Genomic DNA, 22190 nt, shown 5'->3' with positions numbered 1-22190 from the left:
AATAGTTTTATTCAGCATAGACACATTACATTGATCAAGTGAAGACGTTTAATTTCTACTTCAAATAAATGGTGTACTTTTGAACTTTCTATTTATCAAAGAATCCTGAAGAAAAATGTCTCATTGTTTCCAAAAAATATTTAAAGCCGCACAACATGTTTTTAACATTGATGATAAAAATAAATGTTTCTTGAGCATCAAATCAGCACATTAGAATGATTTCTGAAGGATCATGTGACACTGAAGACTGGAGTAATGATGCTGAAAATTCAGCTTTGATCACAGAAATATATCACGATATAGAAAGGTTATTTTAAACTGTAATGATATCAATATCACTGTTTTACTGTATTTGATTAAATAAATGCAGCCTTATATTTATGTATGCACACAGTAAAATCACACGAAAAATGTAATTTGTCTGACAGAGCATCAAGCACATGCCTAATATGGATAGACTATAATGTTTGCTTATGCAGGTCTAATATGAGACATTTCCACTGCTGTGCTGCACAAGTAAGTTTTTGATTGTATTTTAATAGGCTTTAAATAAATAACTATACATATATATATTAGGCTAAATATATAAAATAAACATAGAAAAAAATATTTAAACTAGTTGAAATGCTTCAGACTTAAACCAGGCTTACCAGGACAACTGAAAACTACACTGTGGTGTAGTCCAAATTCAGCTTAACAATTTGCATGTCACATGGTGATAACTATCCAATCGGGTAGTAGGTTATCTGACCTATGTATTTAGTCCGGAAAATAAACATAAAATCTTAACTGTCAACAGAGACTGTTCTCCGCTAACATATTTATTGGGTTTGAGAGTCCATATAAGACGATGAGTTAAATTACAACTCATATACACTGTGTGCAACTAAATATGGAAGTACTAGTGGGATTGGATGAGGAGTTTAGAAGTTTTTACCCGCTCTCCAGCCGGTCTGCGTCAGGAACTCCGCTGTTCTCTTCAGCGGAACGACCTACTTCTATAAACTCCGAGTCTCTTACTCCTTACGTTTCGTTTCCAGTCCATATTGCCCCAAATTCCTCAGTAACTTATGGATGTAATTTCGGAAACAGTTGTTATTGCTGCAAAGTACCACAGAACGCTTTGTTTCCGCCTAGTTTTTTGAAACAAAGTGCGAATGGACAGTCTGAACCCGTGGATAATGGTGATGCCTCCAGATGGTTTAAGGAGTTCGCTCTCTGCCAAGGTTATTACTACCCAAGAATCCCTGCCTGTATTGATTTACCTATAGTTCATAGAGCAGGAGATCATCACACACATGATACTTGTTGGACAATGGAAGACCACCAGCCACGGGACTGGTCAAACAATTGCAGCAGCAGTCAACTTTATTACTCCAAACACCAGACGCAGAGCCCGCATATCTGGAAACCATCATTGGCAGGTAAAGACTTGAGTTCTGCTCTGTGAATCACTCCTCGCCTCTCTTCATTAGTTAGGTATAAAGTCACAACTTTTTTTGGACACATTAAAGAGGCGCAAATCATGCACAAATTCTTTGATCGAAGGATCAAGAGATTTTCTCATCTTGTGTTCATTGACGGAGGATATCATCAATTTAAAATGTTTTTTTCTTTTTTTTTTCTTTTACTGTACACGCTTAGTTTGGCAGCGCCTAATTGTCAAAATCATGTCAGTATCAAGATTAAACAAATGAATCCTTGAAACCAGAAGCACAGATTTAGTACGCTAACCTGAAATTAGAGTTTATTTAAAAAAATATATATAAAAAAGACGTTAAGGTCAATTGCGATTTCCTAAATGATACATCATTATTACAATGGACAGGTCTTGTAACAGAAGATTGCTTGATTGAAATGACTTGTATTTCCCCAGAGGAAAGAGTTTCGTTCTGTCAGCGCGGGAGAAAGAAACGGGTTCCTTACACAAAACTGCAGCTGAAAGAGCTCGAGCGGGAATTCACCAACACTAAGTTCATTACTAAAGAGAAGAGACTGGGGATCTCTGCTTCTACCAACCTGTCAGAAAGACAAGTAACTATATGGTTTCAAAACCGTCGAGTCAAGGATAAGAAGAGACATAACAAAGACCTAAAATAATTTTAATCCTATTAATTAAGATGAATTCATACAATTGCTTATAGGCTATATACGTATAGGGAAGAGTTCTCTTTAGTAATGACTATTATTATATTTTTCAAATATGTACTCAAAAGTCGCAGTTCAAATGTCCAGCTTTGAGTATTGAGATTGTCATTGTATTTCAGTAGTAGCAGATAAAAACAAATCTTATTTTTCAAAATAATATAAATATTGTTAAACCATTTTTTTTTATTATATAGCCTGTTTTCTGCGCTATATCCCAGACCACTGTTCTTTCCATGCTTTCAAAATGTGCAGATTGTGTACCATATTTGTTTAGGCTACATTACCAGAGTTTTATGAGGAAAATCCAGAATGCAAACACTGACGTAAATAAACATAATAATAATAAAAATGTTTCATGACATATTTCACATGTTCAACTAGAGGGAAAAACATTTGTTTGTCGGTGTTCTCTTTACCCATACAAGTATAATGACGTTGTTCTGTACTGCAAATAGAATCATAATATCGTGGACAGATGTAGGTAATTTAAACAGTACGACCGTGAATGGTTTTCCCGTAACACCAAGTAAATAGCACGAAATAATTGTGATAATTAATTTATTTCCGCTTGCATTTGCATTATTCAGAGAGATATGCATGAATTTTATTTTGTTTATTGTCATTGCAGCTTCACTATAGGCCTACATTCAACAATGAAGCATTTGCCAAAAAAGCGCTTCCCATCCCCATTTCCATGTGACTGGCTTGAATTTAGTATTTGACAGTCGACCTATAATTTTATGTTGGCCTATTTAGATTATAACGAATGAATTCAGTAGAGGATTGATATTCTTAATAGCATGGATTTCACAATTGAGACTTGCAATGGTGTGTATTTTGGTGTGTATCACAATGGTGTCCAAATTAGTTAATGTGAAGAGTCAATATTGGTCAATAGGCATACCTAAACACGATATTCAGACTCACAGTTATTTTGATTGAGCAGCCAAATTAAGTTGGTTATTTGATCTTTTTTTGATTGATAATCAATTATTGTCTTTTTTTCGAAAAGCAAAAAAGACACCGTTAGCAAAAATAAAATAAATAAATAAATAATTAAATAAATACTAAATGCACAATTTGTGTTGCCTTTTAATAATAATAATAATAATAATATATATATATATATATATATATATATATATATATATATATATGAATCATCTTCTTTTGAAACTGGGTGTTCTCGGTGACCTTGAGACACATTGTCAGACTAAACCTTGACTTCAATAGGTCTCATGAATAATACTTGCCACAAATTCATGAAGCTGCGTCGCCATCTATAGGTCAGCATGTGCCTTGCATTAAGATCATTTATCCAAGAAATACTGTTTGTATTAAAAAATGTTAAGCATTTTGAGATTTTTTTCAACTGCTAAAAGAGAATATGGCGCTGTGAGTTTTGAAAAAAATATATAATATAAAGGTAATCTGTCACAATTGGGAAAAACGTGCAATCCATCAGAAAAGAATTCCATCGGAGGGCTGAGAAATCTCAACACAATAATAACAATTCCTAGCTGTTTTATGTTTTGGCGAATTGGTTGGTGAATTCGTACAAAAGGTTTAACAACGACGGCACTTAAACTTTTAAAGAACATGTTTATAGTTCTCTGTCATGCTGATTTCAGCTGTTAAAAACGACGCTGTTTCATCAAAGTATCTGCATTTTTATATGAATTTTAAAAGATTTAGCCTGTCAAACGGATTTTCTTTCTACTGTTTTTCTGTCTAATTAAATGCACTTGGACTTGTTTTTGGTAAATCTGCGTCTGGACTTTGACCTTGAACTATACTGATGTAGGCTACTAGCATATCCTTTCCATGTAGGCTACATATTTTTTAAGGTTGAACGGATGAGAGCTCTGTGTTTTCAATACGCAATAGAACGTGAAACACTCTAAAGCAAGCATTTTAAAGGTTTTCATGCATTACCGGACTCGTAAAAAGTGGGAGGTTGTAGCCTACTGTCTCCACTCTTTCCGGAAATTGCCTGTTTACAATAGTCATTTTGTCTGCTCCTTCATATGTGCACTTTCTTTAAAACGTGTTCATCTGGACAACCCTTTAGGTAAGATAAAAAATTACTTTCATACCCTGACCTACTCTAAAATTTTAGAAACCGACAACAAAGACTATCCGACGACCTCTAAATGTTTAATTTCTTGCACCGATAGCTCGGCACCTCAAGACCAACAATCGACTTAAAAGTTTTCCTTCAAAGTATTTTTTTTAAACCGAATTTAAATATCAGCCAACCAATGACGAAATCTTAAAAAATAATTGAATTGGTAGCTATTTAAAATTGTATAATACTGTATCAAAGTTATAAAATATCAAAACCTTTTTCGTTTACACCAAAAATGTGTAAACATGCGTTTGTGAGCTTAACGTTTACAGATGGCCTTTCAAACGTAGGCTTAAAAAACGTAGGCTTTAAATGCATTATAAGCTCTATTTGGCTTTATCCCCGTGTTTATTTCACATTTATTTGTGTAGCGCTTTTCACAATAGGCCTACATATTGTTTCAAATCAGCTTTACGGAAAATGCATGTTTCTACATTACAATTCAGAGTAATCTGTTATCAGAGGTGACTGTGTCAAAGAAATGTCCATATGTCAGAAATGTCCAGTTCTGAGATAAAACACTGTAAAAAAGAAAGGGAAAAAAAGAAAGAAAAAGTAATCAGGTGACTTACCTGATTATAAACTTAATGCGTATTGTGAACTTGACAATTCCACTTAACTTATTATTTATTTTTTTCAATTACGCATGACATTTATTTACTTAATTTTAAGGCGACGGGTTTCCTCACTCTTAAGTCAACTGATTACATTTTACACTGTACAAATCATGCAGTTAGCTGTTTTATTTTAGCTGTATTAATTTAGACAGAAGCAATGATCTCATTAAAGCAGTTATGACAAGTTGTGATCATAATAATTAGGCTACAATATATAGAAAATTTGGCAGTTGTGATTATAATAATTAGGCTACAATATATAGAAAATTTGGCAGTTGTGATTATAATAATTAGGCTTCAATATATAGAAAATTTGGCAGTTATGATCATAATAATACAGGCTACAATATATAGAACATTTGGCAGTTGTGTTTACGATAACACAAACGCGGCTCTTTGGAAAGTCCATGTAGCCATTTCCTCAGAAATGCAGCATTGTAATGTTTTTTTTATTACAAATGTATTGTGTGTGTGTATAAATTATAGCACAGGTCGGTTAACAATTAAACATTTATTTGTAGGCTATATCGCTTTTCACAATACAAATTGTTTAGAAGCAGCTTTGCAGGATGTTGTATAACAGAACGTTATGTATTCCCGTAAGGCTTATGTGGCACGAATCTCACTCTGTATCCTTGAATGTTAATACAATATATCTGTATGCTTATGTGAGATATATTTTAAAGAGCTGTCAGGGTTTTCTGACTACATTTTACATTACAGCAAAATGCATTTTAAATAAATAAGGACAATTAAGGACAAAGGCATATTATTGGGGATTGTTATTGATCTTATGATAAATAATGGCAGACGTTACAGTTGCATCAAGAGAAAATGTTCAAGGAAACTAAATATATGCGTTTCTTTCTGACTTTGCAGCACTACTAGTCACGTGGGCGTGGCTAAACATTTTACTTTGCATATCACGTGATGGTGCATTAACAAATCAACAATTACCTTGCTCGTATTCTTTAGGGGTAACTAAAAACTGTTTTAAGACGCGTTCGGGCGAGCTCGTGAGAAATGTGCGAGCACAATCTCCTTAGCTCTGGCTATGTTGCTCCCCTTTTGAATTTTCACTCTCCCGACTCCCTGTACCTCCAAAACCTGCGAGGCAATGGAGTCCATCTATCTGGCCTTCCACAGATGTCCTACAGTAGAAGTGAGGTGTGCTCGCTCCCGTGGACTTCTCCAAATGCGTGCACTCCTCCGGCCCAGAGCCGCGCCTACAGTGGCTTCGCTCAGCCGTTTTTCAGCAATTCAGCCGCTGTGAGCGCTAGCCTCAAAAAGGGCTCACTGGAGGAATCCGGGAGGTACTACTTCCAAGATGTCAGCCACAAATCAGAGGAGCCAAGTCGACCTAATGCAGCTTACGCAGGAGAGCAGAGCTCTGGCTGCAACGAAGTTTCAAACTTGGAAAGGCGACAGCAGAACAGGGTTGAGCCGATTGAACTGACTTCCATCGACCAGCCAGTGACCGATGCTTCAAAGGCTCCAGTCCAACCATCACTAAGCAGCCAGACTAGGTCAGCCTTCTCTGATGGTACGCAACTTCTACCTTGACCCTGCCTATAGATGTCATTCTCTAACCTTGATTTCAGCGTATTTTACTATGTAGACTTGTGTTTATTGTGTGTAATGGCAACACGATCTCATGAAAATGCGTATTTATAGCACGAATTGTATGCAATTATACGCAAAAAACAGTTTGTTCGTGAAAAAAATTTTTTTGCGTATAAATTACACGATACATACAATTCGTGCTAGAGATACGCACTTTCATGCTTGCTTTGTTCAGTTATAGACAAACTATTTCAGCCACTCTTAATTTTTCAGAACTTTTGTTTTCACACAATAGCCTACTGTCTGATTCCTTATGCTCCACGATATAGCATTTTAAATGTACCGGGGTTTATAGACAAACTATTTCAGCCACTCTTAATTTTTCAGAACTTTTGTTTTCACACTATAGCCTACTGTCTGATTCCTTATGCTCCACGATATAGCATTTTAAATGTACCGGGGTCAACAGAGTTGTGGTTGTCTTTAAGAGTTAACGTTTTAAGATGAAGATAGGCCTACTGATTCAGTAACATGAATGATGATGAGTGTATTTTCTTTTCTTCCCTCCTCCTCAGGACTACCATGGTGTCCCTCACAGGTGAGATCAAGAAAGAAGAGAAAACCTTACACGAAGCCACAGTTAGCCGAACTGGAGAACGAATTTATGATTAATGAGTTCATAAACCGACAGAAACGAAAGGAGCTTTCGGACAGATTGGAACTGAGTGATCAGCAAGTGAAAATCTGGTTCCAGAATCGCAGGATGAAGAAAAAAAGACTTATGATGCGCGATCATACCTTCACCATATACTAATTATTACTTTTCAACAATTGTAGGATTTGTTTTTTAGGTGGTGACATCATTCATACAAGAGACTTTTCTTGCTAGTCCACCAAATCTGGAAACGATTTTCTCCCGAACACCCATGAAATGTAATGTAATTTAATGTTCAAGTTGAATATATTGAAATTGATATTTATTTGGCATATCGCTGCATTTATGTGTCTGCTGTATGTTTTTGGTGGAAAAACGAGAATTCCAAAGTTGTAATGTTAGCTTGCTTTATATAGCCAAAAAAAAAAAGAAAAAAAAAAAAAAAAAGAAAAAGAAAGAATGCTTTGTAGTTTAGAACAGCAGCAAATTTAGAATAGAGACGTGTATATTTAATTGATGACATCATTTAAAACTACTCTGGGCTGCTAACATATAACTGGGAGTCATTACATTTTGAATACATTTTGATAAAACCTAATTTGTATCTTGCGATCTGAAAACGTACATTTTACTTTTGTTGCGTTTTTAATCAAAACTGATGTGTAATATTTATTAAGTGTTATTGTAAATTCTGCATTATATTAAACTTCTGTATTCTTGTGTGATATTTGTCTGTTTTATTTAAGTGGGTGATTCTAAAATGCGCTAATAAAGTCCAAGCTCAAGTTCGATCTTTCTTCTGTGAATCTATATTATTTTATATTTTCTTATCGAATTAAACTACTAATTTAAATAGAAAACCAAGTCCTGTAACTGGTTATGCATTAAGGGTGTATATGTAAAGGGAAAATGTACGACTAAACATCATTTTAACAGTATATTTACATTTGTAGAAATGTAGCGTACACAATGTAAAAATGTGTTATTAATGTAGCTCTTTTTATATTTGCTTTAAGAAATAATTTCAAACTGCGGTCAAATGTTCTTATTTCTACAAATGAACTTGCTGATTATTCATTGGAATAATTTGAAAAGAGAGTATACGGAACAGGTAAAGAGGTATTATCGTAGTTGCATGTAGGCTATGCGTGACGCAAAGACAAAACTCGCGTATACCAAATACGAGAACTTGCCTATATTTTTTAATACCAGCAGGATAAACATGTAACATGTATTATATACTTTGTAATTCCACATTTTTAATGCACATATTCTGTGTTTTCTATATACTTCACTTTCTGTTTATTTGCAAGGTATTTTGGTAAACAATGTGGTACACTTATAGTATATTATGTGTGAAATGAAGATTCTGATTAATAATTTAAGAGTAGTTTGACAAAAGGTAGCCTAATAGTAGCCTAATGAGTAGCCTAAATAAAACCAGATAAATAAATAATTATTTTTATTATTGCCTATAGGCCTATATATTTACCTAACAAAATCTTTACTCTCTGCAGACTAAACTCACGATTATAGGCATGCCTGCACTGTACACTTTCACCAAATGTGTTGAAGTATTTTCATATCAGGTAGCCTATTATCATTATTTTAATTTAAAATAAATATTTTCTACCTATCAATGAATGAGTGAATGAATGAATCAACTATTCAATAATGCAAAGGTAAGTTTGGTCCAAGTTATTTGTCTTGATAATTCCTTTAAAAGTTAAAAGCAAGCGGAGAGTAAATACATTGATGGCTCTGCCAGACGTCCTGCGACCGCTGTAGAAACTGGGGGCGCCAATACAAAGTTAAGGTCAAGTTAGTGGCTTTCTTGCACTGATTTTCTTTCTACTAAGAATACTTTGAGCATTTAAAAAAAAAGTTTGCAAGAAGCAATTTTGAGCTCTCACATATGGCCAAACTGCGTGACATAACTTGTTTTGATGCGCTACCATTTAATAGCCTACTATTAACAAAGTTAGCTTCATATTATTGCGAAAAATAAATAAATCTTTTTTTCTTTTTTTTTCTTTCTTTTTTTTTCTGTTTTTTAAAAAAAAATCTTTGGACATCTTCTGGTAAACGGATTCATTTTTGTTGGGCTCTAAAACTTTTGGGTTCTACACAGAACAAAGAAGCAGCACATGAAAAAGTCTTAAGTATGGATCGCAAGATACAAGATAGGCCACGCGTTCTTCGTTAAGAAAGCGCGATACAGCTTCTATTTAAAATAAAAATGAAATTGTAAAACTGTGAAAATTATTTAAGGTGTTTCTTGAGTGTTACCGCAAAAATTTAAGTTCTCATTTCGAATTCTTAAATTAACTAAAGATAACATTATGGTTAGGCTACTATTTGCATGTTACCAGATTATTATTATTATTATATATATTTTTTTAAATAAACCAGATTTTTATTTTATGGAAAAAAAAAAAACCACACAAAAAAAAACACACACACCAGGCTGTACAAAATAATATAATAACTTTGGTTATTTATTTGTTTTATAAGCTTAACAACGCCAGTTTTGTGTGTTATAGTATATGAGACACGTAGATATCTGGAGGGAAAAAAAATGAATAACGGTAAATATGCAGTTTTCACAGTCTCTCGGTAGGAATGTACCAGTCAGTGTTTACCTCCACCCAGGACAGTACACCATAGCACATCCTTTTGTCTGTGCAATAAAATGATTTGGCTGACGGTTATTGGTGATTGCCGGCTGCGCATTGTCTCAGACCACAGACGTTCAAAGCCAGAACAGTTTTTTTGTACTTGGCAGTGTGAATCAGTGTATCTCTTCCTTTTGATCACTGTGTTCGCTACAAGCTTTACTACTGGAATACTAAATCGGACTAAATGCAGATTTTACTTCAAGCTAAAACAGAAAGGTACAGTTCTAAATGTTATTACACTTTACATTGACCTTTGTCGTTTTTTGGAAAAGCATTCTTGTACAATGTTTACATCGTGACTAAATTTGGACTTTCTGTAGACTGTGTAGAATAAACAGAAAATCTGTTTTCGCTGCCTCGCAACAAATAACTATATTTGGTGAACTGCATTAGGCTACGTTTCTCTCGTTCTCTGTCACCTCTCAAATCTTATTTTCCTTTTTCCCTTTCTCTTTTTCATTATTTCCTATGACGTGTCTCGTATGTAGCCTAAGGTATAACAGGATATGGACTTTAAATTTCCCCAGAATTTCAGTAAAATACCATATTACAGGTTTAGAAAAGAGATGCAGCAATTCTTATAATAACAGCTTGCAAATTTCAATTTCCGGGTAGGCTATAAGGTGAGAGACTAAAAAAAAAAAAGCAATTTTGCTTCATAGTCAAAGTTTTCTTTCGGCCGTGAGGTTAAGTGGTTGGAAAACCTAGAAAAATATAAAAATAAAGCAATTAAATAATGCAACTTGATGTCGTACATTTAAAAAAAAAGAAAAAAAAGAAACATTGTTTAACGTTGCGATGAAGGTCTTTTATTTAATTACCTATTGCATTATTTTAAACAACATATTTGACGTGGTATTTCTGTGATTGTTTACTAATGCCTTGCAACACATGGGGGAATTAACATGGGAGTTTCAAAAATGTAGGCAACCAATGACCTGCCTCATGCGGTTACATATGAGTCGCTCACTTAATGACTGATATTGATATATGGTAATTTTTTTTTACCGGATCACATGACACAATTACCTCAAGAATCGATCAAGATGAATTGCACGTCAGCGTACGTTTCCGATTTTTTCTTCCTCGCGAGTCCTATCCACACGCATATGGTGCAATAGATGGGCAAAGTTTAACAGTCAAGCTGACGATTTTTCCTCTCTAAGGCTAAAGCGAGCAATGACCGACTACGATGATCGCGGCAACTGTGCATCTAATATGTATTTACCGTACTATGTTCATGATTTCTCGTCGGTCTCATCGTTTTTACCACAAACAACGTCGTGTCAAGTAAATTTCCCCTATTCCTCGAACATAGCGCAAGTCCAACCTGTTCGTGAAGTGACTTTCAGGGACTATGGACTGGATCATCCGAGCAAATGGCATTACAGGGGCAATTACGCTTCGTACTATTCAACGGAGGAGATAATGCACCGAGATCTCCTACAGTCAACAAACAGAGCGGAAATTATTTTCAAAAACGATTCCGTGTATAGCCACCATCACGGTGGTAATAGCTCCTCGTGCAATTTCTTCACCAACGTCGGCCGAAACGGGGTACTTCCACAAGAATTTGATCAGTTCTTTGAGACTGCGAACTCGGAGAAGCCCAACCCTGAACAGTCCGAACAAAAGCCAGATACAAGTGTCCCCGGAGATGTTGCATGCAATGTGTCTACAGATAGCGCGGAGCAGACCAAACAAGACCCTACAGAAACCCTGGAGGAGGAATCCTCGATATCAACCTGCGATGAAGAAAAGAACAACGGCTCAAGTAGGTTCACGCGTCTAACGCGGTTCAGTCTACCCTAAAGCTTTTATGTGGCACTTTATAAGCATGCAAAAGTTTTTATATAGCTTGTAAGATTCTCTTTGCAGTCGTAAAAATGTTTAATATGGGGAAGGCGCATTCGTCGGATCATGTAGGCTACTCAAAACATTTCGTTTATGAACTGTTGTAAAGACTGAAATTATAGTCGCGATTGAAATCGAGAAAGACCGCACTTTCTTAGAAAGCCTGTTCTATTTTAGAAACCTCCAGCCTGTCGCTTGTTTCAGTGTTATGCAACATTATCACCAAATATTTTAACTTAAAAGCGAAAGACTTTTAATCAAATCGAAAATACACCGACGGGCTACTCATGTGAGCGTGCGTTTGGACGTAAAGTGTGTGTGTGTGTGTGTGTGTGTGTGTGTGTGCATGCGATTGTGGGCCGTTTGCGTGCTTGTGTATATTTCATGTAGCAGTGTTTGTCTCGTTGTATTGCCTCTGTAAACATACTTTCGTTTTCCGAGTGTTTTGTCTGTGTATGTGTAGTTCGGATTAAACTTAAGTTTTATATGAAAACAAATTAGGCATTAGTATCCGAAGTGTCGGATAGACTCGAACTTTCAAAGCCATCTGCAGAAACATCTGCCGTTGTAGAGTTCAAATTCATTGCAATGTAATCAAGTTGCGTTTCTTTTTGTAGGTGCAACAAAGTCCAGAAAAAAGAGGTGCCCATATACGAAATACCAGATCCGAGAACTTGAACGAGAATTCTTTTTCAATGTGTACATAAACAAAGAGAAGCGTCTGCAGTTGTCAAGAATGCTCAGTCTTACAGACCGACAAGTGAAGATTTGGTTCCAGAACCGAAGGATGAAAGAGAAAAAGATGAACCGAGATCGTCTCCAGTATTTCACTGGAAATCCATTGTTCTGAAAGTCATGATATACTTGCCGCTTCGGGAGACGATGGCTATCCTGTTGTGTCATGATTGTGGGACATCATCCATTCGTCGGACACATGACTTATTTTCACGTCAACGCTGTATTTTACTATGCAAAATACTTGCTATCTAAAATGAATTTTATCCGGAATTAAAATTCTGCACAAATTATCTACAACAATGTATCCGCAGTGAGGGAAATTATCAGTTATCAGGAACAGGTACCTCGACAATCTCTTCATACTCTGTGATAATGCCATTGAAATTCAGTAGCTTTGTATTTGTATTTATTTATTGTATTTTTGCATTCTCACATTGTAGGCAACCTTTGGTTACATCCAATCAATAATTACATTGAGTTAGAGCTGTGTATGCATTTATTCGTTTGAAGCATGTAATGTATCTATGTATTAAATAAAAATACAGCAAGTTATTTGCAGATTTTTTATTAATTGTTGTGACGTGTCTTTGTGTGTAGGGCCTATGTTAGTGCGCGCAACCGAATGCGTTATTTAACAGTTATTTATTTTCATTAAATACATTTATTTTACAGAGTTGCGTTTCAAAATGTTAGGCCTACTCATTTTCCAGATGAATGTTAGTTTTGATTATTACAGATGAAGAAGGAAAGTGAGATGGAGAGAGAACAATTTCCAATGGTAACTTTTATAGATCTTTGACAAATTTCTATCCTTGTATGTTGTTTTACACTAAGGCTATTTACTAAACCTTGAACAGTCTAGACAGTACAATAAACTCTGGGCAGTAAATTAAATTGGGGCTATTGGACCCTCTATCCACTTCAACTGTGACTTTGCCCTGAAACACAAAGGGTGCAGATGTTTTCTTTTTTCTGTCTAGAAAGAGGAGAACTGAGTACTATGTGAACAGATAAGAGTGAAAATCTACTAATAGGCTACGTGTTATCTTACAAAAGAGGACTAGTCTTCGAATTGAACTACTAGGCCTATGCGTTAGACATCACCCCATTTCGACAAGCTTATTTCTGTTTACATCAAATGTAGCACGTGAACACTAACCGTCTTGAACACAGTGGTTTACAAAGTTCGATTTCGTCAACAACTTCGAACGTCAAATGAAATATTGTATTTGAACTTCTGTTACGTCAAGGTCGTCACCCTTAACCTTATCGAATAAGTAAAGGCGCCTTTTTTTTTGCGGTTCTCTTTGAAAAACTACGCCCTCTCAGAGCCGCCGCAGTGCAGCACGTCCAATATGGCCGCCGCATCCCCTCAATCCCACTGATCTGCCTTCAAAGGCCTTCACACTGATACTTCCTATACTATAGGTTAAATACTGCACATAGCTGCCGTTAAGCCTGGTGAAATGCTGTGTAAAATAAAACCATATAATACAACCATATCAAATCCTCCATAATGTTTTTCTCCTACAAATGGGATTTGGGCAAGGGTAACAATGCAGTAAAAGTCTACACTGTTTACGTTTAGCGCCTCAGTGGTGTTTTCTTAAGATTATGCTATAAGAACCAAAAAGCTCCCAAAAGACTGTTGGTGCAGAAATGAATTGCCATCTTATCAGCGGACATATAGGCCTACTGTAAAGAAGCGGCTACCTCTGTGGAGTCAGAATATGCTGGAAATGCAAACCCGACATTGCAGTGGAGGCAAACGGAGAATCCTACAAGCTTTTGTTTCCTAGAAATGTGTTACCTAAATCTCTCAGCCATATGTACAGGAAATTCCGTTTATAATTACAAATTAACACTGTATTGTTGTGAGTTTTATAATAGGCTACTCCGCCAGTAATAATAAGGAATCTTATCATTGACAACCCCTTTATTTATGTATATTTTGTTGATGCTGCTTGAAGCCACGAGAGGGCGAACTCACAGCAATGATCGGACCTGGTGCTGTGTGTAATCCAAGTGCAGTTTTCCTCTTAAACAATGACTATGATCTTGAGCGGAGTTATGTGATCTAATCTAATGTTTTTTTTTCGCCCGTTTACTGGCGGTATGTTATTATTGAGATTCACTCTTATTCTCAATTAGATTTACCCTGTTGCATCATATCTCAGAATAACCTGAAAACTGGGAAAATATATTTTAGTCACGTACGGAGGGTATCTTCATCTGCATAGTTGAGGAGACAATTTCAGTAAACATTTTCTTCATAGTCTCAGAGGTTAGCGTGCCTCTTTACAGTCCCCTCTTTTGGAAACGTCCCCTTCGATAAAGAAACCATAACAGAACCATCACCATTATTATTATTATTATTATTATTATTATTTGTCGTTTTTGTTGTTATCCTTAATTTAGCTATGGTATTAGGACCGATTATGGCAGACAGATTGTGTAAGGTTTTGTCCATCTTTTAGCTTTATTATATAGCCTAAACAGTTCGCTGGAAGACTGCAGACTTGTGTGTACAATAAAAAAGTACAATGAAATATTCCTAATATCTCAAATGATACATGGATCATAACAGTAGCTATAGTCCACTACTTATTTAGGAAATGTATTAAACCGTACACACATCTACATCCTCTTATCGTAGGTCTATTTTTTTTTACTTATTATTACACAGAAAGGTGAACCAACAAATTAAAAAAAAACTCTTTAGAAGATGTAATTATAGGCTTTTTAGAATATTTGCCTATAATTTAATAACCCAGATGATTGATGCATTTAGCATAATAGTTTAATCATTTGACATGTTTAATCTTGAACACTACTAACATGCTTGGTGTTTACGTGTGTTTTCAGATGTCAGTCCTCTGCAGTGATTCTTATTTATTTATTTGTTATTTATCTGGAAGATTTGTCAGCTTGCTATTTTTAGTAGGAAACCCACTGATTTAGCGCGTACATGCGTTCTTTTTTGTCCTTATGCTTTATTCAAAATTATGTAAAGAAACCGTGCGCCGTTAAGTTTACCTAAAATCAAGATTTCTATAAAATAGTCAATGGCTCATTATAGCTAATTTGATATTTTAGAATTTTGTGTACATAACGACGATATTATTGGTTTGTGATAATAGATTACACACTTGTAACAAGCACGTTGCAAATGATAAATTCAGCGGCATATAAAGATAGCAATATCATTTAATTATCCTTGCGCATTTTCAATGTATCCAGTTCTTAAGCAGAGATAATATGATATGCTTTATAAATGCTGTTAAATTCTGCAAACGTATTTGCGTATTTAGTTATTGCGAATAATATAGGCTACTCTACATGTTTTTCCCACAATAATTTTATAACAATGCATAGGCCTATAACATGTTTTCGCTGAGTGAAAATGCACGTATTTCTAAAGTCAATGTGAAAATGCGTTTACAGTAGTATATCGGCCAAATGGCATACTAATTGATAAACTCCACTCTGCACATATGAAAGAACTGCATTAATTACACAAAACAGAAAAGCCGTTTAAACCTTTGGACTTGCGCTATAGCCTATATTTTGAAAATACAGAAACGAATACCTTACATCCTTATAATGATAATGTGACTGATAACGTGGTAAAATACACTGACTGGCTATGATTTAAGAAGCCGGGTTTCTTCAAGGTTTCTTTTATTTAATTTTGAAAATAGCAGCAACCAACAATCAAGGTAGGCTATTACATGAATTATTAAGAAGTAATAACATTTGAATTTCATTTGCGTCCGACAAAAAGGTCAATGTGGAAAACATGCAAAATCAGATGTGTCTATTAAAACATAATTCATGATAAAAACAAACATAGAAAGGATTAATCACAATTTTGTTTTTCACTCTTAATCGAGTCAGCGGTGTTTGGGCCCGCGTCCACCGGCTCATTTTGTTCTGCATAGTCCTCTGTATTTTGCCTCGTGAACTACGAGAACTCTTCAGACATTTCCTATCTTGACCTTGAATTGGAATTTAAAGGTAGCTATACAAAATAGACTGTGCTAAATGTAATAATTTATTTTCCTTGTTCTTGCTCTTTGTTTAACAGCAGGCCAATATATGAGTCCAAGTTTTCATTTGATATGTTTTCCTGAAATGGATTTAACAACGTTATTTCGGCAGTCTTGAAACCAATTTCAAGTCCTTGTTCTAGGTGTCGCTGTTGACCACGTCTGAAACTTCAAATCATGTGTCAATGCTCCCACGTGACGGGGAAGAGCCTGCGTCTCAAGGCCATTTTCAAATTTCATTGGTGAGAGTGTCATGTGGTTGCAGAGAGACTCGCTGGTTATACGGGGATTGTTTTGCTAGATATGTCAGCTTACAGAGGACACTTCTCTGCTTCTTAAAAAAAAAGAAACTCTCCAAAATGTCCTTTCCCAACAGCTCTCCTGCTGCAAACACGTTTTTGGTAGATTCCTTGATTGGGGCGTGCAGAACAGATTTTTATTCCAGCAGTAACATGTACATGCCAGCCACTGCAGAAATGGGAACCTATGGAATGCAAACCTGTGGACTCCTGCCGTCTCTTGGCAAACGGGGGGAAGTAAACCACCAAAACATGGGCATGAACGTCCACTCGTACATACCTCAAACTGATACCTGGGCAGATCCAAGCAGGTCCTGCCGATTAGAGCAACCGCTCAACCAGATGTCCACCTGCACATTTTCACAAAGCATTAAAGAAGAGACTAACTGTTGTATGTACTCCGACAAGAGAGCAAAGGTCAGTTCGCCTGAGATACCCGCGTACTCCAACCTGATCCCCGAATCATGTTCCGTTGAGAGTCCCGAGATCCCGGTCCCTGGATATTTTAGACTAAGTCAAACTTACGCGACGGCGAAAAACCCGGACTATGACAACGAGACGATGAGCCCAAACACTACGTTAATGCAGCTGAACAGGGTGACTCCAAAGTCGCAGTCAACGCCCTTTGTCGAGGTGGAAAAGAAGCTTGCGCTCGATCGGGACACAAGGAGCTCTTCCCCGGCGCAGAGTCCAGATCCCAAACTCAGCTCGCTGGAGGAGAAGCATTGCTCAACTGAGGCGTCTGTCTCCAGCCCTGAATTGCCACACAGAGAAACCAAAGGTGAGTACAATAAACGGATTAATCGCGTCTTGGTGTAACGCGAACGCTCTAGCATCATAAAACCCAATATAAAACACAAACAGCCCGAAAGTCGTAATGTTTAATGGGAGTCTTTCTCAGGTTGCAGTAAAAGCTCTAACAGGAAACGGCGCTGCGAGGGCGCGTTAACATCAAATACCTTTTGTTGCAAGTGACTTGACATTCTTCTTTGGTCAATATAAGAACAGCATTGGTGAAATGTATTTGCGACTTAATCCATTCAGCACGAGAATGAATGCTCTTTTGATGTAGAAATCATTCATTGCTATTTATAAAGTCCTATTTCTGGTGCAGTATCTGAAAACCGCATATATAAAAGTGCATTGGTTATAACATGAGGTAAAGACAAGATCTTGTGTTAACCAAACGCAAACAACAAAAACAAAACATTAAAATTCATTAAATAAAATTACGCTGTAGAGATTAACCAACACTTGAATACTGGTAACTTGTGGGCCACATTTACAATTAAATACATTTTGACTCAGTACGTTACTTCTAATGATCTGTAAGTGTAGGTTTAATTATGACAGCCGTTTTAACAAACGTATGCCGTCTATGTTTTTATGTAGAAATAAAACGTGTCCTATTTTCCCTGTTTGTTTGGCTGATTCTGTCTTCTGACATTCTGTCCTTTTGTTTTTGCAGAATCCAAAAACGACACACCGACGAGCAACTGGTTGACCGCGAAGAGCGGAAGGAAAAAAAGATGTCCATACACAAAACACCAGACCTTGGAATTAGAAAAAGAATTTTTATTCAACATGTACCTGACTCGGGAGCGCCGTCTAGAGATAAGCAAAAGCGTCAACCTTACTGACAGACAAGTGAAAATCTGGTTCCAAAACCGCAGGATGAAACTTAAGAAGACGAGTAGAGAAAATCGTATCCGTGAACTGACGTCCAATCTTACTTTTTCGTGAGCATCCAAACAAGTGCAGATCAAAAACTTATCACCCTCATTTCGGTCAGTCTATGTTCTCCTGTATAATGATGACATGAGGGCAGTGTGCATTGTTTTGGCTACTTTCACGTTCCAATGTTGTGATCGTTGCTGAATACTTGTCATTTGTTGCTACATCTTTGATTGCATTTGAAATGTGAAGCCTGGTGTAATTTCATATGTTTCACAGGGTATAAAAGTGGTGTAAGGTCTTAATTTATAAAAGAAGAACAGGCTGTTCCAAGCGGTTTCATTTTTAGCGGGAACAGAGCAAAAATGTGGCGCCAAAAAGCCATGACTTTGGACATGAAAGCACATTCGAAAGTGAAGATCTCCCATTCTTTCTCCAATGAAAACGTACATTTATCTGAAATAATTACGTTTAAAGATATCTGTATAATAGATGTTTAAATATGTCTGTATACGTGCATGTTTGTGGCATGTGGTCAGTGGACTAATAAATTGATAATGTCATAGTGTTTTGGTGTAATATTTGGTGTAGTGTTTCTAAACCACAGCTTAATAAAGATCATGTCTCGCCCCTCCCCCTTACAAACACACACACCCCTAAAGATAAATTACAAAGGTAAATATTTTTTTCTTCTTCAAAGATAAATTAGCAAATACAAACTAATATACAAATAGGGGTACATGTCAATTGACGTTTATTTGAAAAATGAATCACACTGTATGTTCTGATTACCAAAAATGGACTGTTGTGTTCTAAAAAAAAAAGAAAAAAAAAGAACGTGTACGTTTTTTCCTAAATAGAACCTTAACTTAATTCAAAATACGAAAATGTAACCCTATAACCTTCACACTTCAACGTCAATATCCAAAATTTCAAATTATGATACGCCAAAAAATAAATAAATTAATTAATAATCCAAATCAGGCAAACCAGAAGCACATAGAGGTTTGCTAAACTATAGGTGAAAATGATTTGGTCCATAATTCCATACATTCATAAACAACATTTTGTTTAAAAGTTGTCATGAAGATGTAATTATTTTCGTCTTTTAATACCGATCCTTCCACGCGTCTAAAAAAAGTATATTTCTAGCATCGCCCACTCACTCTCTATAATGTGCGCACACAAACACAATGCCATACACCCCTGTAGGCACATTCTAAGATGTGTTCAAGTGTGTGGTCACAGATGGAAACACAGATAATTTTGACCGAATTTTGACCGAAATTGTAACGGCTGAGCTCTCAGTGACAACTTGTCGACAAATAGGCTAAACCACGTTGTTTTCTTCACACAAATTATTTTCTCAAATTAAGATGAAATATGTAAGTATATATATATGTATATATATATATGTATATATATATATATATATATGTATCTATATTTTGTATTTCCTTGTGTTTACATTTCCCTTGACTTAATCCCTTTTTACACAAATGATCTATTCTATTTTATCTATATATAAACTTATATTATTTTGGTAGATTAACATTTTTACCACCAGTAATTCAATCTCGACGTAGGCTACATTGTTATCTAAAAAGATCCCAATATTGCTGTATTATTATTGTTATTAATGATAAACACGTAGGTCAAGACACTTTGAAATACCAAGAGTCTGTTTTATTAAGAGAACATTAATACATAATCAAATGCACCTCATAAAATTTTTATTGATACACATAAAATACTATGACTCTCTTTTGAATAAGTACCAAAAATATACAAATGTTTCTTCCTGTGTCAATCTTACAGCACCTTACAGTCAGCATCAAACTTACAAAGACCGCATAACAGATCTTAAAACTAAAGTAGTTTATAAAATATGAGAATCTGTGAGGCTGTGGTGGTTCGTTGTTTTACAGCATGTTATTACATTTATTTTACGATGACTTGCAACTCGGTACTCTATAAAATACTTTACAAGGCTAGACTATGACATACCTTATGACGAAATTTTTGCAAGATTTTACACGGCTGGAATCGTTTGTTAAGGTAATAGTGAGTGCAAATAAATGGGTGCATGAATCTGACCTTGTTATAAAAAAAGAAACAGACGTAGTTTAAAGAAAGATGAATGCAAAATATCACTACTAGTTCAGATAAAAATAACTTGTCTTTTTTAAGAGCACAAAATCAAACATACCGTTATCAGAGGACTGATTTACTCTCTGTATTAGTAAATATGATCACGTGATTCATGCAACCAATCACTGAAGATGAAGGCAGCAAAAATACTATGATTGTTCAGAGGCAAGGTTTCGGAAACAGAGTAACGTTTTATATGAGTTCGAAGGGATCCAGAAATGTCGACTAGTTCAGCTCTCAGTAGCTATTATGTGGACTCTATTATGGGGCACGAGACGGAGGATGTGTACGGAGCGCGTTATGTCCAGGGTTCACACACCGCGAGGCCGTCAGGTGTGGGCGAAAATGCGGACTTTTCCTCGTGCAGCTTCGCTCCCAAGTCGGCCGTGTTCCCAGCGTCCTGGTCCTCGGTTCATCAGCCCTCTCCTGCTGCAGTGTCCGGGATTTACCATCCATACGTCCACCAGACCCATCTTTCTGACAACAGATACGTCCGCTCCTGGATAGAGCCAGTCGCGAACCATATCTCTTTATCGGGGTTCCACTCCAACACTCGGATCAGCGGTACAAAGACTGAAAGTTTACCCTCGAAAAGGACTGAAAGCGCGGCGTTTGAAGCAGAGACGCCGGTGGTTCCCGAGTTTCGCTGCAGCACTGTATCCGTAGACAAAACTACTGAAGAAAGAGTTGAAAATGATACTTCGAGCCACGGCGAACCTAAAGACGAAAAACAGCAACAACAACAACTTGACCCAAGTAAGTAAAATGAATTGCCCTGTGATTTACAACTGTCGAACTGCCCTAAACTGGAAGTTTTACAAACCTATAAAAGTGTCCGGGCTCTTACCACTGGCCTTCATCGGTGTAGTGGCCATTAAAAAAAAAAAGAAACTTTGGAAATAATTGCATTCACACAAATGTTTAACACCAATTACACAATCTTTTAATGGTTAAATATGAACGTATCTCCGTTTCTGATATGGTCATGACCTTTCTTGTGGAAGTTAAGCTTATGTGCATGGTTTTCATTTCACATTGTTATTATTATTATTATTATTATGCTTTCTTTAGCTTGTTTCTTTCTTTTCAGGCAACCCTGCTGCAAACTGGATCCATGCGAGATCAACAAGAAAGAAACGTTGTCCGTATACAAAATATCAGACTCTGGAATTGGAAAAGGAGTTCCTTTATAACATGTATTTAACGAGGGATCGTCGCTATGAAGTCGCACGAATCCTGAGTTTAACAGAGCGGCAGGTTAAAATCTGGTTTCAGAACAGAAGAATGAAAATGAAGAAGATGAACCGAGAGAGGAGCGGTAAAGATCCTTAGTGGAAAGCGTGCTTCAACTCAGCAGCTAATGTGCGTCCCTTTAACATATGCTTGGATTAGGATACAACTTTTGTGATTTTGTAATTATTATTTGTTTGTTGAGTAACCCAACATTGAATTGGCATATATTCTATATATATATATATATATATATATATATATATATATATATATATATATATATATATATATATATGTATATATTCTGAGTCAAAATAATTATTTGAGTGACTTGAAATTAATGGGTATTTCACAAAGATTTCTAAAATAGTTACATTTGGCTTAAAACGGCCTAAAATCGATT

At 36.0% G+C, this 22190-nt stretch overlaps 5 protein-coding genes across 5 annotated transcripts; all 5 read left to right on the top strand.

Moving 5' to 3' along the window:
* Nucleotides 1-1177: 1177 nt before the first annotated feature.
* On the top strand, nucleotides 1178-2100 carry hoxd13a (homeobox D13a; the record flags this gene model as incomplete). Its single annotated transcript, XM_084420354.1, has 2 exons — nucleotides 1178-1424; nucleotides 1877-2100. The coding sequence occupies exons 1-2, from the start codon at nucleotides 1316-1318 to the stop codon at nucleotides 2098-2100; spliced, it is 333 nt and encodes a 110-aa protein (XP_084276480.1). The 5' UTR covers nucleotides 1178-1315.
* A 2105-nt stretch (nucleotides 2101-4205) lies between these two features.
* hoxd12a (homeobox D12a) lies at nucleotides 4206-7739 on the top strand. Its single transcript, XM_084422464.1, has 3 exons — nucleotides 4206-4219; nucleotides 5773-6436; nucleotides 7032-7739. The coding sequence occupies exons 2-3, from the start codon at nucleotides 5917-5919 to the stop codon at nucleotides 7268-7270; spliced, it is 759 nt and encodes a 252-aa protein (XP_084278590.1). The 5' UTR covers nucleotides 4206-4219; nucleotides 5773-5916; the 3' UTR covers nucleotides 7271-7739.
* Nucleotides 7740-10678: 2939 nt separating this feature from the next.
* On the top strand, nucleotides 10679-12856 carry hoxd11a (homeobox D11a). Its single transcript, XM_084420383.1, has 2 exons — nucleotides 10679-11563; nucleotides 12261-12856. Exons 1-2 carry the CDS (start codon nucleotides 10969-10971, stop codon nucleotides 12491-12493), a joined length of 828 nt encoding a protein of 275 aa, XP_084276509.1. The 5' UTR covers nucleotides 10679-10968; the 3' UTR covers nucleotides 12494-12856.
* A 3643-nt stretch (nucleotides 12857-16499) lies between these two features.
* On the top strand, nucleotides 16500-18971 carry hoxd10a (homeobox D10a). The gene is made up of 2 exons (XM_084420377.1): nucleotides 16500-17510; nucleotides 18198-18971. Exons 1-2 carry the CDS (start codon nucleotides 16616-16618, stop codon nucleotides 18470-18472), a joined length of 1170 nt encoding a protein of 389 aa, XP_084276503.1. The 5' UTR covers nucleotides 16500-16615; the 3' UTR covers nucleotides 18473-18971.
* A 1773-nt stretch (nucleotides 18972-20744) lies between these two features.
* Nucleotides 20745-21983, top strand: hoxd9a (homeobox D9a). The gene is made up of 2 exons (XM_084420214.1): nucleotides 20745-21310; nucleotides 21645-21983. Exons 1-2 carry the CDS (start codon nucleotides 20773-20775, stop codon nucleotides 21884-21886), a joined length of 780 nt encoding a protein of 259 aa, XP_084276340.1. The 5' UTR covers nucleotides 20745-20772; the 3' UTR covers nucleotides 21887-21983.
* The last annotated feature ends 207 nt before the right edge of the window (nucleotides 21984-22190 follow it).

The sequence above is a fragment of the Rutilus rutilus genome (assembly GCF_951802725.1).
Source record: "Rutilus rutilus genome assembly, chromosome: 10".
NCBI classification, from domain to species: Eukaryota; Metazoa; Chordata; class Actinopteri; order Cypriniformes; family Leuciscidae; genus Rutilus; species Rutilus rutilus.
Note: the sequence above shows the minus strand (reverse complement) of the source record. Positions and strands in the feature narration are given on the sequence as shown.

Bases quoted from the DNA above. Each gene is read 5' to 3' on its own strand.
- hoxd12a (XM_084422464.1), top strand. From the start codon at position 5,917: ATGTGCGAGCACAATCTCCTTAGCTCTGGCTATGTTGCTCCCCTTTTG. The intron at 6,437-7,031 runs GTACGCAACTTC...CCTCCTCCTCAG, and splicing joins TAGGTCAGCCTTCTCTGATG to GACTACCATGGTGTCCCTCA.
- hoxd11a (XM_084420383.1), top strand. From the start codon at position 10,969: ATGACCGACTACGATGATCGCGGCAACTGTGCATCTAATATGTATTTA. The intron at 11,564-12,260 runs GTAGGTTCACGC...TTCTTTTTGTAG, and splicing joins AGAAAAGAACAACGGCTCAA to GTGCAACAAAGTCCAGAAAA.
- hoxd10a (XM_084420377.1), top strand. From the start codon at position 16,616: ATGCTCCCACGTGACGGGGAAGAGCCTGCGTCTCAAGGCCATTTTCAA. The intron at 17,511-18,197 runs GTGAGTACAATA...TTGTTTTTGCAG, and splicing joins GCCACACAGAGAAACCAAAG to AATCCAAAAACGACACACCG.
- hoxd9a (XM_084420214.1), top strand. From the start codon at position 20,773: ATGTCGACTAGTTCAGCTCTCAGTAGCTATTATGTGGACTCTATTATG. The intron at 21,311-21,644 runs GTAAGTAAAATG...CTTTCTTTTCAG, and splicing joins ACAACAACAACTTGACCCAA to GCAACCCTGCTGCAAACTGG.